The sequence below is a fragment of the Thamnophis elegans genome, chromosome 9, assembly GCF_009769535.1.
Source record: "Thamnophis elegans isolate rThaEle1 chromosome 9, rThaEle1.pri, whole genome shotgun sequence".
In the NCBI taxonomy this organism is placed as follows: Eukaryota; Metazoa; Chordata; class Lepidosauria; order Squamata; family Colubridae; genus Thamnophis; species Thamnophis elegans.
Genome location: NC_045549.1, coordinates 42,334,997 through 42,349,267, shown reverse-complemented (window position 1 = coordinate 42,349,267; position 14,271 = coordinate 42,334,997). Strand labels below are relative to the sequence as shown.

At 41.7% G+C, this 14,271-nt stretch overlaps 1 protein-coding gene across 1 annotated transcript in view; it reads right to left on the bottom strand.

The window, feature by feature from the left end:
• Window positions 1–4,688, bottom strand: part of ANXA5 (annexin A5) — a 35,495-nt gene extending 30,807 nt beyond the window's left edge. Inside the window, 2 exon segments of the mRNA XM_032223638.1 lie at window positions 3,962–4,003; window positions 4,416–4,688. Coding sequence (XP_032079529.1) covers window positions 3,962–3,970 — 9 coding nt within the window. The 5' untranslated portion in view covers window positions 3,971–4,003; window positions 4,416–4,688.
• Window positions 4,689–14,271: the final 9,583 nt, after the last annotated feature.

The window sequence follows — 14,271 nt, the reverse complement described above, 5'->3', positions numbered from 1 at the left end:
ACCACAATGTAATATAAGACTAAACATATATGTTAACTGCAATTAAGATTGTCTGATTACATTATCGACATACTCATTTCTCATACCCCACATTTTATCTTTGATGGATTTCTTTGAATATTGACTCTCCAAAATAAACATGAGGTAGGAGTTGCATGGAGACCCTCCACTTGATGTTGTATTCATCTTTTGGGAACTTTTTTAGAACAGTTGGATGAGAAAAGAAGTTGAAGATGCTTCTTGGATTAGAAGCAAAATGTCTTCAAAGAAAAACCAGAAAGTCCAGTTGCCTTTTGAAAAAAGCACCTTTGGGAGAACCATGACTGAAAATCTCGATAAATATTTGGATAAGAAAAAGAAGTTTTTTCCATCTATCTTAGAAATCTCACTCTATTTCCTGGACTTCAAAGCAAAATGGGAAGAATCCTGTATTCTTCTCCCTTCATGAAGAAAAAATGGCAGGAAATTTAGAAATTTAAAAATGGACAGAAACTGCTCTTTGGTGTGTTTAATGAAAAAGCAGACTTTGAGGAAGCAATCCTAAACAGCAGGGTGTTTTTTCCCCCAAATCTTCCTACTAGCAACTAAAACTAAAGACAAAAGGCTACTTTCAAAAACAATCTGTTGACTGTGGAACATCTACATAATGTGGCAGGCATTTTTAAATTTGTGCACTATAAAAGGGAAGACACATTTATAAATGTCAAAAGCAAGTTGAAAGAGTGTAATTTGTTTTTCATTTCCATTAACATTCATTTAAAAAGTATTGCTGAAGGCAGAAAATGAAAAGTATGCACATTTCAATGTGCTTTAAAATATGAAATATTAAGATTCAGACCATATATCTTCAAAAATTAATGACTTTTGTATCATAACTTATTGGACTTATCAAATTAAGTTCAAATATTTAAAAAAATCATCAAAAGATATTACAACTTTCTTAAGGACTTCCAAAGATTTTAATAATTAAAGCACCATTTCTAGTTACAGCAAAACAACATAATAGCAATCCTACCAAAGTTAAACATATAAAACCAAGAAATTGAGAGTTTGCTAAGTAAAGTTGTTTTGGCTGGCTGCCTAGAATAATGATACAAAATTATAAAATGCAAGGGATCAATGATTAAAAACAATTAAAGTCACTAGATCAGGAAGAAGAGAATGGAGACGAGGTTGTTGGACTTCTACTAAAATATACATTCAATTCAGAGCAACAGAAGAGTAACTTTATCTCCTAACAATAACTATCACAACCATTTGTAGGCAATGTTTACACATAATGCTACTTTTAAAGAAATAAACTGATCTTAGATAATGCAAATAAAAATTAAATGGCATATAAGTCCAAGTGCTATTGCTATCAGAGTGCCCCATATATTTAAATAAAAGGGGAGCAATCAATTGCTGACAAATCTCCCTCAAGAATTAGCAATATGGAAGAACATGGGCTGTGGTTTCTATGGCATCAGCATCCCAGGAGCAGTACTGAGCTTCATGTGGGGTTCTGCTGTATTTTCCTTCCAAAACAATATTACCTATCTAAACTTCCTACTGCAGCCTATTAAATAACAGTCTTGAAACTACTGTCAAGGTGGCCTCTACTTCTATTCCAATCCACACTGAGTATTAGAAATCTAAGAACTGCATAAAGTGGATCAAGATTTCAGACAACTCTATTATAACTATTTGTTCCATCGTATCCACGACAAGCTATTCTCTGTATGTTCCCACCGTCTTGCCCATACTACAAGTAATTTAACAACTAATCACCGAGCCACCATTCAAAGTTACAATGGTCCTCCCAGCGGGTATGACCAGTTCTGGAGTTCTGACAGCCGCAACTCCTCCACCACCTGTGGCCATGTGATCGTATTTTGGGTACTTGGCAATCAGCTTGCATTTATGACCATTCAAAGCACTGTGCCACTGTGTTCACTTAACAATCATGATATTCACTTACAGACTGCCACAAAAAAGGTCATAAAATTAGCCAAGATCACATGGTGATCCACGTAATGACCACCACAACTTACAAAGTAATTCTGGGATCAATTACAATCATAAGTTAAAGACTCCCTGTAGCTCTACTCCTTCTCATTGTCAGACATATCTGAAGAAAAAATACCATGCATTTTGCTTAGCAAGATGCCTTCTTCGTGTACATTGGCATCCTAATTAACAATGATAAAGCAATCATTGTTAATTAATTAGATCAGCACAGGTTGGTTCCCCTTTAGAATTTTTATGTAGCATACCAAGATCAGAAGACAGTACTAGTAAAGGCGGACTTATGCTGAGTTATGCATTGATCCACTTCATATACAGGCTTTATCATTTTAAATTATATTATGAATATTATTTATAATTATGATTTCTGAAAGTATCTTCAGTGATGTATTTTGCAAATTCATAATCTAATTCCTACATTATGCAAATACATAATCTAATTCCAACATCCAAACATTTATTTCCAATAGCAGTTTCTATTCCCTCAATAGAATGACTGAACTTTTTATCACATTCATCTGGCAGGTATTCTGTATTGCTTCTAAAGTATCTATCAAAGTAGATAGATAGATTATATAGTATATTACAACTCACGATGAGACAAAGAAAGCTGTACTAATGCATTTGAAATACTTCTTTAGTTATGTCAGTTCAAATCAGTTTCTTTGCTACTTAACATTTCTCTGGGGTTGTGAAATGAGTTTACAAGCCATTCAACATAATCTTATTTGCACACAATAAGTGTACAGGAGTTCATTTGTTGAACCACTTGTAAAGCTGTCTGGAACTCTCCATTGTGTTGAGCTACAACTGCCAATGTTTATCCAACACAGGACAAGTTAGTTGATATGAATTTTAACAACTCTATATCAAAACTTGGAGGCCATCAAGTTAAAGATCCACATAGGGTCGAGGAAGCATACAATCTGAGTGAGCTATGACTAAACAACATCATCCCTGCCCTTAGAGCATTTAACTTTTGTAAATTAAATGACATTTGGGAATTTGAGTCATACTATGAATGATCTTAGTTCCTCACGTCATTATCATTTTTGCAAACTTCAAGAAAACTCTGTAAAACTTACTTCAGATTTAGTTTGGTTCAAAAATATTCAAACTTGTAAAAAAAAGGATATAGAATAATGGTAATCCAATACCAAAATGCAAAAAAATACAAATGGAATGAATAGGAAATTCATTATTTAGTTAATTGTTGACCTTTGCACTGCTAAAAAGAAGACACAACTTACAGCCAAAAAATTTGCAGCTCAAGAAAAAAAATGGCTAAAAGAATGGAAAATGGAAAAAAAGCATGAAGTGGAACATTTGAGCAACATGAGCTCATCCTGTTCCTAACTTGGCCTCTTTAAATATTTAGATAAATTTGCCCAGATCAAATCAGCATAGAGTTACAAGAAAAACAGAGAGGAAGAAACTGTCCTCCCACATCCCCAAACAGGAATTTCTTATCCCCAGTCATTCATCTTCAGATTATCTGACAAATTATAAAAAAGCTAACTGATTGACTAGGAATTCTGGGAGTTCTAGTCCCCACACAGCTGGAGAATATCATATTGGGGGAAACTAATGTAAAAGTGCAGGGAGCAGAGCCACCAGAGTTCAATCAGAAACTCAAAAATAACTTTTTTACCCTTCACTTTTTTTTCATCCTTAAGACCAAAACGTTCGTTTGGCATTACAAACTAACTGGATTAAAAAAAAAAAACCTATTTCACAGGAATGGCAGGTCGCCCTTCGGGATTTAGGAATCTCTATGGCTGAAAGTATCTCATTGTACAAATACCCCCCAAAAAGTGTCCTGCAAAATGGCGGTAGCGTTACAATTTATTTATATATTCATCAAATCGATTGGCTTCTTTCAAAATTTCTTCAGCCCTCTTGTAAATTAGATTTTAAATTACACCGCGAGGAGAAAAAACAAGGTAGGGCTTACCTTTGCCATGGCTTCGGGGATCGTTTAGGTGAAGAGCAAAAGCTGCGAAGGAAAATAAGGGGCAGAGGGTTACCCTTCGAGAATTCAAAAGAGCGGCCAACAAGTACCGCTACTCAGGAAACAAGCAAATAAACCCGACCACTTTCTTTGGTTTCCTCCGAGCAGCTCCTTTTTCGGAGTAACCCAATAGGCACCCACTCCAAATCGGGGGGGGGGGGGGAGCGGGTCTCTGCTGAACCTCAACTTTCGGCCACAGGAAACCGCCCGAGCACTTTCTCCTGTGACGTTTCCATGCCCTGTTGCTCCAGGCTGGGTTCAGCCGAGGCCTCCGAGATACAAAGACCCGATACGTGGAGCAATTAAGAGCATTCGGCAATGGCTTCCTCCGCTGGATCTTTCGCTACTTTCTAGCCTCTGTTTTACCTCCACGCTCGAAAAGCAAGCCGATACGTACCGTAGCCTTTAAAATGAGGGGGCGAAGCTGCGAGATGCGATGGCCTTTAGGGAAGCAAGGGAAATGGACAGAGCCAGAGAAAGTGCGCGTCGCTCTCGCGGCCTGCCACACCCAGCGCTCAGATTCCCCCGCGGTTCTCCGTTAGACTCGATCCTGGTCTTCCTGCCTGGGGCCCCACCCCGAATTACTCTGCTACTCGGCGGGCCCTGGGTGCGGTTGAGTGTCTCCTTCCTTTTCCTCCAGCCTTAAAATATTTCGAAAGTCAGGGACTTAATATGCATGAGAGGAAGCTCTTTCTGGAACATTATTGGTCCTATGCGGAACTTGCTTTACACTCAGACGAACGCACCGCTTGCTGAACAATTATAATAACAAAGGACAATTGTAGTAAGATAGTTATTACTGTCCTGTGATCAAAGTCTCTATTCAGGGGCCTCAGTCACCCAAACGGGCATTCTTTGTTTCATCGTGGTAAAAATCACATCCCGAGTTTCACACATTAGACTACATCTATCTAGCTGAATCCACATAATATTTTCAGATACAAATAATGAAACCTGGTATTAACAAAGTTGAGAATTCAAAGAGATGCACTTCCCAGTAAATGGGTATAAAAGAAGAAAGGACTTGCCTATGCAAATATGTCCAAACAGGGCAAGCTCACTCTTTGAACAGAGTGAGGCAGTTGCATTGAATTTTGACTATTTTAGTCATTAATCATAAATAATTAAACATTATAATTTTTCCAGGTTTGTGTGGAGTTAAATTTTCTGTCTGGGGGATAACAGTAACTTTATAATTTCCAAAAATATGCAAACTATTCCAAGTGATGGCCTCCATTTGTTCCATTCTCTTGAAGTTACCCATTAAGACCAAATTAATTGTGTTATTTTTCTGCACCATTTTCGAAATAAAACTCATAAATAAAAAAAACAGATTTTAGGTATGCAAAAAAACCCTGTAACCAGAAATATTCCAAGTTTTTTAAATTGCTATTTTAAAATAAAAATGATAAATGTAAGCCATGTAATAAAATTTAAGACAACTAAGAAGAACTGACCTTAAGTTTGTTAAAGACTATATAACCTTGGGACTTCTTTGTGACCTTTCTGATAAGACAAAACAGAATCATCCATGTGCTGCAGAAACTAAGATGAATGAACTTAAATACTCTTTAAATCTCTTAGATAGAACCAAGGGAAATTCCAAATGACAGCTGAAATTCTTTGCTGCTCCCAGCTACACTGGAAAAAACTTTTAAAACATTCAGTCTAAATAAAGATGTGTTGGCAAAGGGGCCAGGCTGGTGCTCAGGGTGGAGTGGGGACCCTAATTAGCCCTTAGCTCAAATCTTGATCATCCCATCCATCTTAAACTAGCGCGAGTATGTCTATCAGTGTTCCCCTTCTACTTTGGGGGACTGTTACCACCTTGGTGGCGCAGTGGTTAAATGCAGCACTGCAGGCTACTTCAGCTGACTGCTAGATCAGCAGCTCAGCGGTTCAAATCTCACCGGCTCAGGGTTGACTCAGCCTTCCATCCTTCCGAGGTGGGTAAAATGAGGACCCAGATTGTTGTTGGGGGCAATATGCTGACTCTGTAAACCGCTTAGAGAGGGCTGAAAGCCCTATGAAGCGGTATATAAAAATCTGCTATTGCTATTGTATTATTATTGTTACTCCCCATTCTTTTCCTGGTTTTCCAGATGCTTGCACATAGTCATGGTTTCACATGCCTTTCCCATATTTTATCCTTTAGACCTTTCCTTCTTTTTTCCTTATGTATGTAAATGTATGTATATTTTTTCTTACCATTTAACACTATTTAAAACAAATGTAATATAAGAGACTAACAGTTGGAAGGGACCTTATAGGTCATCTAGCCCAACCCCCCCCGCCCAAGCAGGAGACACTTCACCATTTCTGACAAATGGCAGTCCAATCTCTTCTTGAAAGCCTCCAGGGATGAAGCTCCCACAGCTTCTGAAGGCAACTTCTGTTCCATTGGTTGATTGTTCTCACTGTCAGAAATGTTCTCCTTATTTCTAGATTGAATGTCTCCTTGATCAGTTTCCATCAGAGGTTGTTCACTCTGCCAACAAACCTCTCAACAACCTCCGAAAAACAAAAGATTGGATACTATGCAAGAATTGAACAGTAGAGTTAAATCTTTAGACAGTTTCTTGAGGAGATGCATTAATTAATACCTTCTTCAAAGACATCTTCACTTTCTCCTCTCAGAGCAAGTCATTCACTACAGCGCAACTTAAGGACAAGGACTACATGATTTTGGAGGCAAAAATCAGCCTGATCTTACCGTCTGGTTATTGGAATGCAATGTATTTAACTAGTATTCATTTGGGAATGATTGTTATGAGTAAAAAAGCACACACCATGGTATTTCTCGAAATTACCACCTTCCCCCTCCTGACTGCAGGAACAGATAAGGTCCTCCCAGTTCCCTGTTCCCCCACCCACCCCCACCCCACAAAGCTTTCCAACTTTCATTCAAAACTATTGTTTTTCTATCTATGTTACCCATAATTTGAGACCTTTACACTGGATGGCCTTCAAAGCCTGATTCCAAACTGACAGATGCAATTCACTTGGCTGCAGTGACTTTTCTCTCAAGGACTGGTCACTGTCCTGTGCACTCATTTCATCCTGGGCTGCCAGGCTGCTATGTTCTCTGCTGGTTGACAGCTGTCATTTCCCCCATAATCTTCTTGTTGATTTAACAATGGGCTGTTAAGACAATGACCTATCCTCACCACTTGAAAGGCATGCTTCATTCAGTCCTTGTATCTGCCAGCGGGCACCCTTTTGGATTCCACCCAAGCTGGATGAAGCATGGTTCTCTGTCTAGAGTACTACAGACCTTTCATTTTCTTGCCTTCTTTTTTCTTTTCTTTTACGTCTTCAAATGGCAAGAGGGATGCTGCTATTTTGTTTCTATGATACCCCTCCTTGCTACAAAGTTTTCATATACCTATAGAAGGGAGAGAGAGAAAAGATAGAACAATCTTATCCTCTGTTGATTTCATCACTGAGCGGGCAAAGCCAGGATCATACCACAGAGGGAGGGAAAGGCCACTGTTACTATTAAAAATAATTTGCAGAACAATGAGTAATTCAATGCATTCTATTTCTATGCATTCAAATATCTGGAAAGGCAATGGCAACAGCCTAGAATAAGTGGAGGAAGAACAATACCTCAATGGTGATCCCTGGCAGGCTGGTTCGCACAAGAGCCAGCCAGCAAGGTTTACTTTATTTAAAAGAGATTATTTGTAGCTCAGGGTTGAAATGAGAGGTTCTTGGTGCTCTCCATATTTGTTTTCTTGCAGACGTCTCATTACCCTAACTAGATATCATCTGTGTTGGTAAGGTGTCACTAGAACTGATGATGTTACCTAGTTAGGATAATGAAATTTTGCAAGAAAATAAACAAGCTCAGAGAGCACCAAGGACCCCCTCATTTACTTTGTCAGCCTCTGCTTCGCTTGCTTGCTTTCAGTTACCATGGAAATGGGGAGGGGGCATGGTATTTGGGCTGGGATAATTGGTACAGGAGTGATAGTTAAAAAGGGAGTTTTGTTCTCACCATCTTCTGCGCATGCTGATGGCCGATGTTTGGACCTGGTCAAGGCCAACCGTCCTGCATACCAACCTGATGATGCTTCTTGGAGATGCAACCCCTCCTGGCTGGTTTCGACCAGCAGGGAGGTGACACGTGGCTGGCTCCAGACGATTGTCAACATCTCACTCCAGGAGGGATCCTTTCCGCACCTCCTAAAGGATGCGGTGGTGAGACCCCTCCTGAAGAAACATTCTCTGGACCCAGCCATCTTGAACAACTATCCTCCAGTCTCCAACCTCCTCTTCATAGGGAAGGTTGTTGAGAAGGCGGTGGCCTTTCAACTCCGACGGACCTTGGATGAAACTGATTATCTGGATCCCTTTCAGTCGGGTTTCAGGCTGGTTACAGCACTGAAACTGCTTTGGTCGCGCTGATCGATGATCTCTGGCAAGCCAGGGATAGGGGTCACTCCTCTATCCTAGTGCTTCTTGACCTCTCGGCAGCCTTCGATACCATCGACCATGGTATCCTTCTGCGACAGTTGCGAGAGGTGGGAGTGGGAGGCACCGTTTTATGGTGGTTCTCCTCCTACCTCTCGGACAGGTCGCAGTCAGTGTTGGTTGGAGGGCAGAGATCGACCCCTAGGCCCCTCAATTATGGGGTGCCGCAGGGCTCGGTCCTATCCCCCCTCCTATTTAAAATCTACATGAAGCCGCTGGGTGAGATCATACGCTGGCACGGGATTAAATACCACCAATACGCGGATGATACTCAATTGTATCTGTCTGCCCCGTGCCAATTCAGCGAAGCGGTAGAAGTGATGTGCCAGTGCCTGGAGGCTGTCAGGGTCTGGATGGGAGCGAACAAGCTTACACTCAATCCCAACAAGACTGACTGGCTATTGATGCTCCCTCCCAAGGATGGTCCAATGATTCCATCTCTTAGCCTGGGGGGTGAAACCATACGCCCCTCAGAGAGGGCTCGCAATTTGGGAGTCCTCCTGGATCCGCTGACGTTAGAACATCACTTGTCAGCTGTGACCAGGGGGGCCTTTGCCTAGGTTCGCCTGGTGCACCAGTTGCGACCCTATCTGGACCGGGAGGCCCTTCGGATAGTCACTCATGCCCTCATCACCTCAAGACTGGATTACTGTAACACGCTCTACATGGGGCTGCCCTTGAAGAGTGTTCAAAGACTTCAGTTAGTCCAGAATGCAGCCGCGCAAGCGATAATGGGTGTACCTAGGTACACCCACGTTACACCTATCCTCCGCGAGCTGCACTGGCTTCCCATTGGTCTCCAGACACATTTCAAGGTGCTAGTCGTTACCTTTAAAGCCCTACATGGTTTAGGACCTGGCTACCTGGGAGACCGCCTCCTGCCATTTACCTCCCAGAGACCTATAAGATCACATAGACTAGGCCTCCTCCGGATTCCATCTGCCGGTCAATGTCAGCTGGCGACTCCCCGGGGGAGGGCCTTCTCTGTAGCTGCTCTGGCCCTATGGAACAATCTCCCCGTGGAGATCTGGACCCTTACTACTCTTCCGGCCTTCCACAAAGCGATTAAGACCTGGCTGTTCCAGCAGGCCTGGGGCTGTTGATTTTTGGAATCTCTTCTGTAGTGTGGCCCCATTCTAAGCTATATGCCCCATTCTAAGCTATATGAATGTTGTGAAATTTTAATGTCTGTTTTTTTAATTTTTATATGTTCCCCCTTCCTGCCTTTATCTGTAAGTCTCTTGAGAGTGGGTGGCATACAAATTCTAATAAACAGTAAACAGTAAACCCACATGACACCTAAGGGAGTTGCAGATTGGGCAATGGGGTGGGGGTTGTTGGAGGGAGGAGACTGGGCAAATGTTTGATATGTATGATTTCCAGTGATGTGTGGTGAGGTTTATACCTGGTGAGGCTCAGCTGGGCATCCTTTTGCGAAGCAGCTCAGCAGGGCAGCGGTCGGCCTCGGCGGGGAGGGGGGGGAATTTGCATCGTGGGAGCAACCAAGCGCCCGGGTCTGCAGCAAAGGCGCTTGGTGGCTCCCGCGATGCAAAGTGCCCTGCCGCCCCCCCGCTGCCCCGGCCTACGTCTGCTGCTTCTCCAAGCTCCGCCACTGGAAGTCCTGGATCGCCTCTGGGGGAAGGCTGAGTGAGAAACAGAGCAAAGCTTCTCCGCGGCCTCCCGGCACTACGCAGAGGCTCTCACAGGAGCGCGTGCCAGCGGCCGGTGGCCCAGAGCGGCCCAGGCTGCGAGACAAGGGAGCACTTAAAGCAGCCGCTGCCGCTGCCGCCACCACCACCCCACACTCCCTTGTCTCGCAGCCGCTCCAGGCTGCCGGCCGCTGACACACGCTCCTGCAAGAGCCTCTGCGCAGTGCCGGGAGGCCGCAGAGAAGCTTCGCTCCGCTTCTCACCCAGCCTTCCCCCAGAGGCGATCCGGGACTTCCACGGCGGAGCCTGGAGAAGCAGGCCGGGGCAGTGGGCGGGCGGCAGCATCGGGGACGGTGGGGCACTTTGCATCGCGGGAACCGCCAAGCACCCAGGTCTGCAGCAAAGAGCCAGCCTCCTCCTTCTCTCCCACTCCTCTCTCCTCTGAAGCACGCCCCGCCCAACGTAAGCGTGCTCAAGAAGACATGATTTGCTGCTTCCAGATCAGGAGGCGGAAGAATTAGTGCCTCTTTTCCATCTGAACTTCTTTGCCTTTTAACTCTTTCTTAACTTTTAGAAGGCGAAAAATTCCTTATGGAAAGGAGGCCCTGAGTTCTCTTGCCTCCTGCTTTGGTTAACACTAAGCAGACACCAAGCCACTGTGACCTGGAATCTGGTAGCAACTATCTTGGCTTTAATTATTTTTAAAAATATATTTAAATTTCTTTCTTTTTCCTGAGGAGACTGGTGAGGCTCCGCCTCCCTTGCCTCTAGTGACTGCACGTCCCTGATGATTTCGTGCTTTTCTGACTCAGGCCTTGCTTTACTTTGCTGCTATCTATTCATAACCAGTAAAAGTACTTTTAATTCCTTAAACAATGGAGTTGGGAGATTTCTTTCTTGGTTACTGAAGGAGACACGCCTGGCACTTTCTCTACATTGGTGAGCAAACAACTGGAGAATGACCCATCAAGTCCTGCAGTGGCCATAGTTCTGAGTGACCACCACCATAGCCCTTTGCCAACCCAGCACAGTGAAAAGTGGAATTTCTAAAATTGCCTTACAAAGCAGGGGGGAGCACAAGAGAGAACAGCAACTCAGGCTGCAATACGGAATTTCCCAGAGCATACTTTCTGCTCTTAGTTACCTATCACTGTACTAAGCTTCCCACAGTACATATTGGTGGCAATAACCATTAAACTGAATCTAGCTACTTTTTGGAGATACTAATAGAAATAGAATAGAAAATAAAATGTTTGCTTTACAGGGCAGGGCAGTGAAAGGGTAATTATTAGTTCAGAATGCCAGATGGCATAAAAAGAATAGCACAATAATCATAGACAGTTGTTTCAATGGTTTATCCATTCAGAAATATAAACAAAGATGAGATATTGCTATATCTTCCCTCAAATATTCCAAATGGCATTTGCTAGTTAAATCCTCCCAAGTGTCACCCAAGATCAAACCAGATGTGTGAAACAATAACTACACCATTATCATAAAGTAGATAAGATGGAATTGTCACCTAAATTGAGTTACATGTTTTTTTGATAGAATATGTCGTAGCTTGACACCCTACATCCGTGATGGCGAACCTATCGCATGGTGCCACGCGAAGCCATCTCTGAGGGTACGTGCGCCATTGACTTAGGTCAGCTGCAATGTGCATGCCTACGCCGGCCACCTGATTTTCGGCCTTTGAAGGGCTTCTGGATGGCCAGGGGAGTCTCTTTTCACCCTCCCCAGGCTTCAGGAAAGCCTCCGAAGCCTGGGGAGGATGAAAAACGGGCCTACAGGGCCTACCTATGGACCGTTTCCGGCCTCCGGAGAATTCAGTGAAGCCTGCTAGGCCCAAAACGGGGGGGGGGGGGGTTATGCGCGCATGCGGGGAGGGCAGTGGGGGGATCATGCACACATACATGGGAGGCATGCAGGGTAGATTAAATTATGGGTGTGGGCACACGCACATGTGCTATCGCGCGCACACACACGCTTTTGGCACCCGAGCCAAAAAAGGTTACCCCTCTCTACCCTACATGAAAGTAATTGCCAGAGACCTCCAATAGCAGCATGTCTAACCTGCACGTAGCTATTCGTGTGCAGCATCATGATCAACTACAATAGTTGTCAGCTGATGGAGAGGCTTCCAATTTTCTCCACAATCTCACCCTAGAAGTAGAATTAAAAAGCCTTTTATGAATCAATTAAAGTATCATGAAGACCAAATCTATGCCACACTGGAGCTGTCTTGTTCCTTGTTTTAAACTTCCTCTCATCTTAACTAATCAATAAGTATAATGCAAGTACTGTATTGTGTGAAGCAATGTTCAGTGTAGTTAGCTGGTGATACTTAGTAGTAATGTTATTTGCTTGGAACAATACAGAAGTCAATTGTCATTGCATTCTTCAGGGATAATTTTTCTCCTTCCAAGTATAGTCTTCAGTATGAAGATTTTATGATAGTATATCATTACAATACTAATCATGTCCAACTGTCCTTTTCTGAAATCAACCAAGATAAGCAAGGATTTAGCAATGGGATAACATTGTTACATCAAGTGCCTCTATACAGAAAAAGGACATGCTGTACTGTGATATTCAAATTGCAAATAGCCTCAGAAAAAGTTATGATAATTAAAATTGGGGCAATTATAGGGCAACAAACATTTTAATAAATAATGTCATTTGTAGTGTCTAGGCGCAGTGAAATAACTTGCATCATATATTAAACAGTAAGTTCCAAATAGCAGCATTTTCATGCTGACATCATTTTGCCATACCTATTTTGCCATTCACAGATATTACTATTTTGGCCAAAAAGAGATTTGCAGACAGTGAAGAATAGTTTCAATGAGTGTTGGTCAATTTTTATTATGTAATAAAATAGACTATCTTCATTTAGTATACATTTTGTTTTAGAGAGAAAAATAAGGATGCTTAAATTATTTATATCTCCCCTTAACATTATAGAAATGTTTTACTCAAATGAGAGAAAAACGATATCTGTGTATGCAAACTATCTTTTGTTTAAAATACTTTGTTTGTATTGTTATTTCTTTTTTTGTATAAAGACAAGAAATCCTGAAGTTTTAGCACCACTGAATTTGTGTTTCTTGAATTACTACAAATACATTTAATTACTACAAGTACAAGGAAAATCCATTCACCTAAAATTTATTGAAGTTTCTTTCCAATATTTTATCTTATTGCTGCTATAGATTGATTATATTTCATTCATTCTTTGTATTCACATGTCATAAGAATTTTGTATTTGCAATGATATGAAACATCTGAGCAATCCCTGTGTTAAATGATGTGGTTTGTCTTTCTTAATTGTAATCAAGTTATTTTTTTCCAAAATTTTCTAATTTCTTTCCAAAATCATAAGACTGTATTGAAAAATTCTTTCATCAGGAAATGCTATTTTAAAAATAGACTTTCTAATCCACTGGTTGGATATATTCTATCACTTTTAGAAGTGATCTTTTCTATTTTTAAAGCATATTCATACAGATTCACATAGAATAACTATTTATCCCTTAATTTTTGCATGTTATATATGACACAGAGGTGGGTTCCTACCAATTCGCACCTATTCGGTAGAACCTGTTCGTCAAATCTACCGAACCGGTTAGAAGAGGTTCCACCAGTGGACCCGGAAAGCAGGCCACACTACAGAAGAGATTCCAAAAATTTTTGAAACCCATCACTGGCAAGGATCTTGTAACTTGACAGCTTTAAGACTTGCATGCTTCAATGCCAGAGTTTCTGAATAGCTACTTGGACTGACCTAAGTACTAATTCATAATTTCATATCTGGTCACATGGGCAGAAAGCCACTCCCATCTGGTCACATGGGTGGCAAGCCATTACCACAAAGGAGGCCACACCCACAGAGTAGGTTCCAACAATTTTTGAAACCCACCACTGATATGACATTTGCCAAAGTAAAGCAAATGTCAGACAAAATAATCTGTAAAATAAAATAAGTTGAACATTTTACACGATTGTGTAAAACATTGCAATATGCACTTTACATTATTATGTAAAACATTGCATTAATACACCTTACAAACCCAGGATATATCCCCATTTCCATATAATGCAGTGGCAATTTTTCATTGAGTTTAA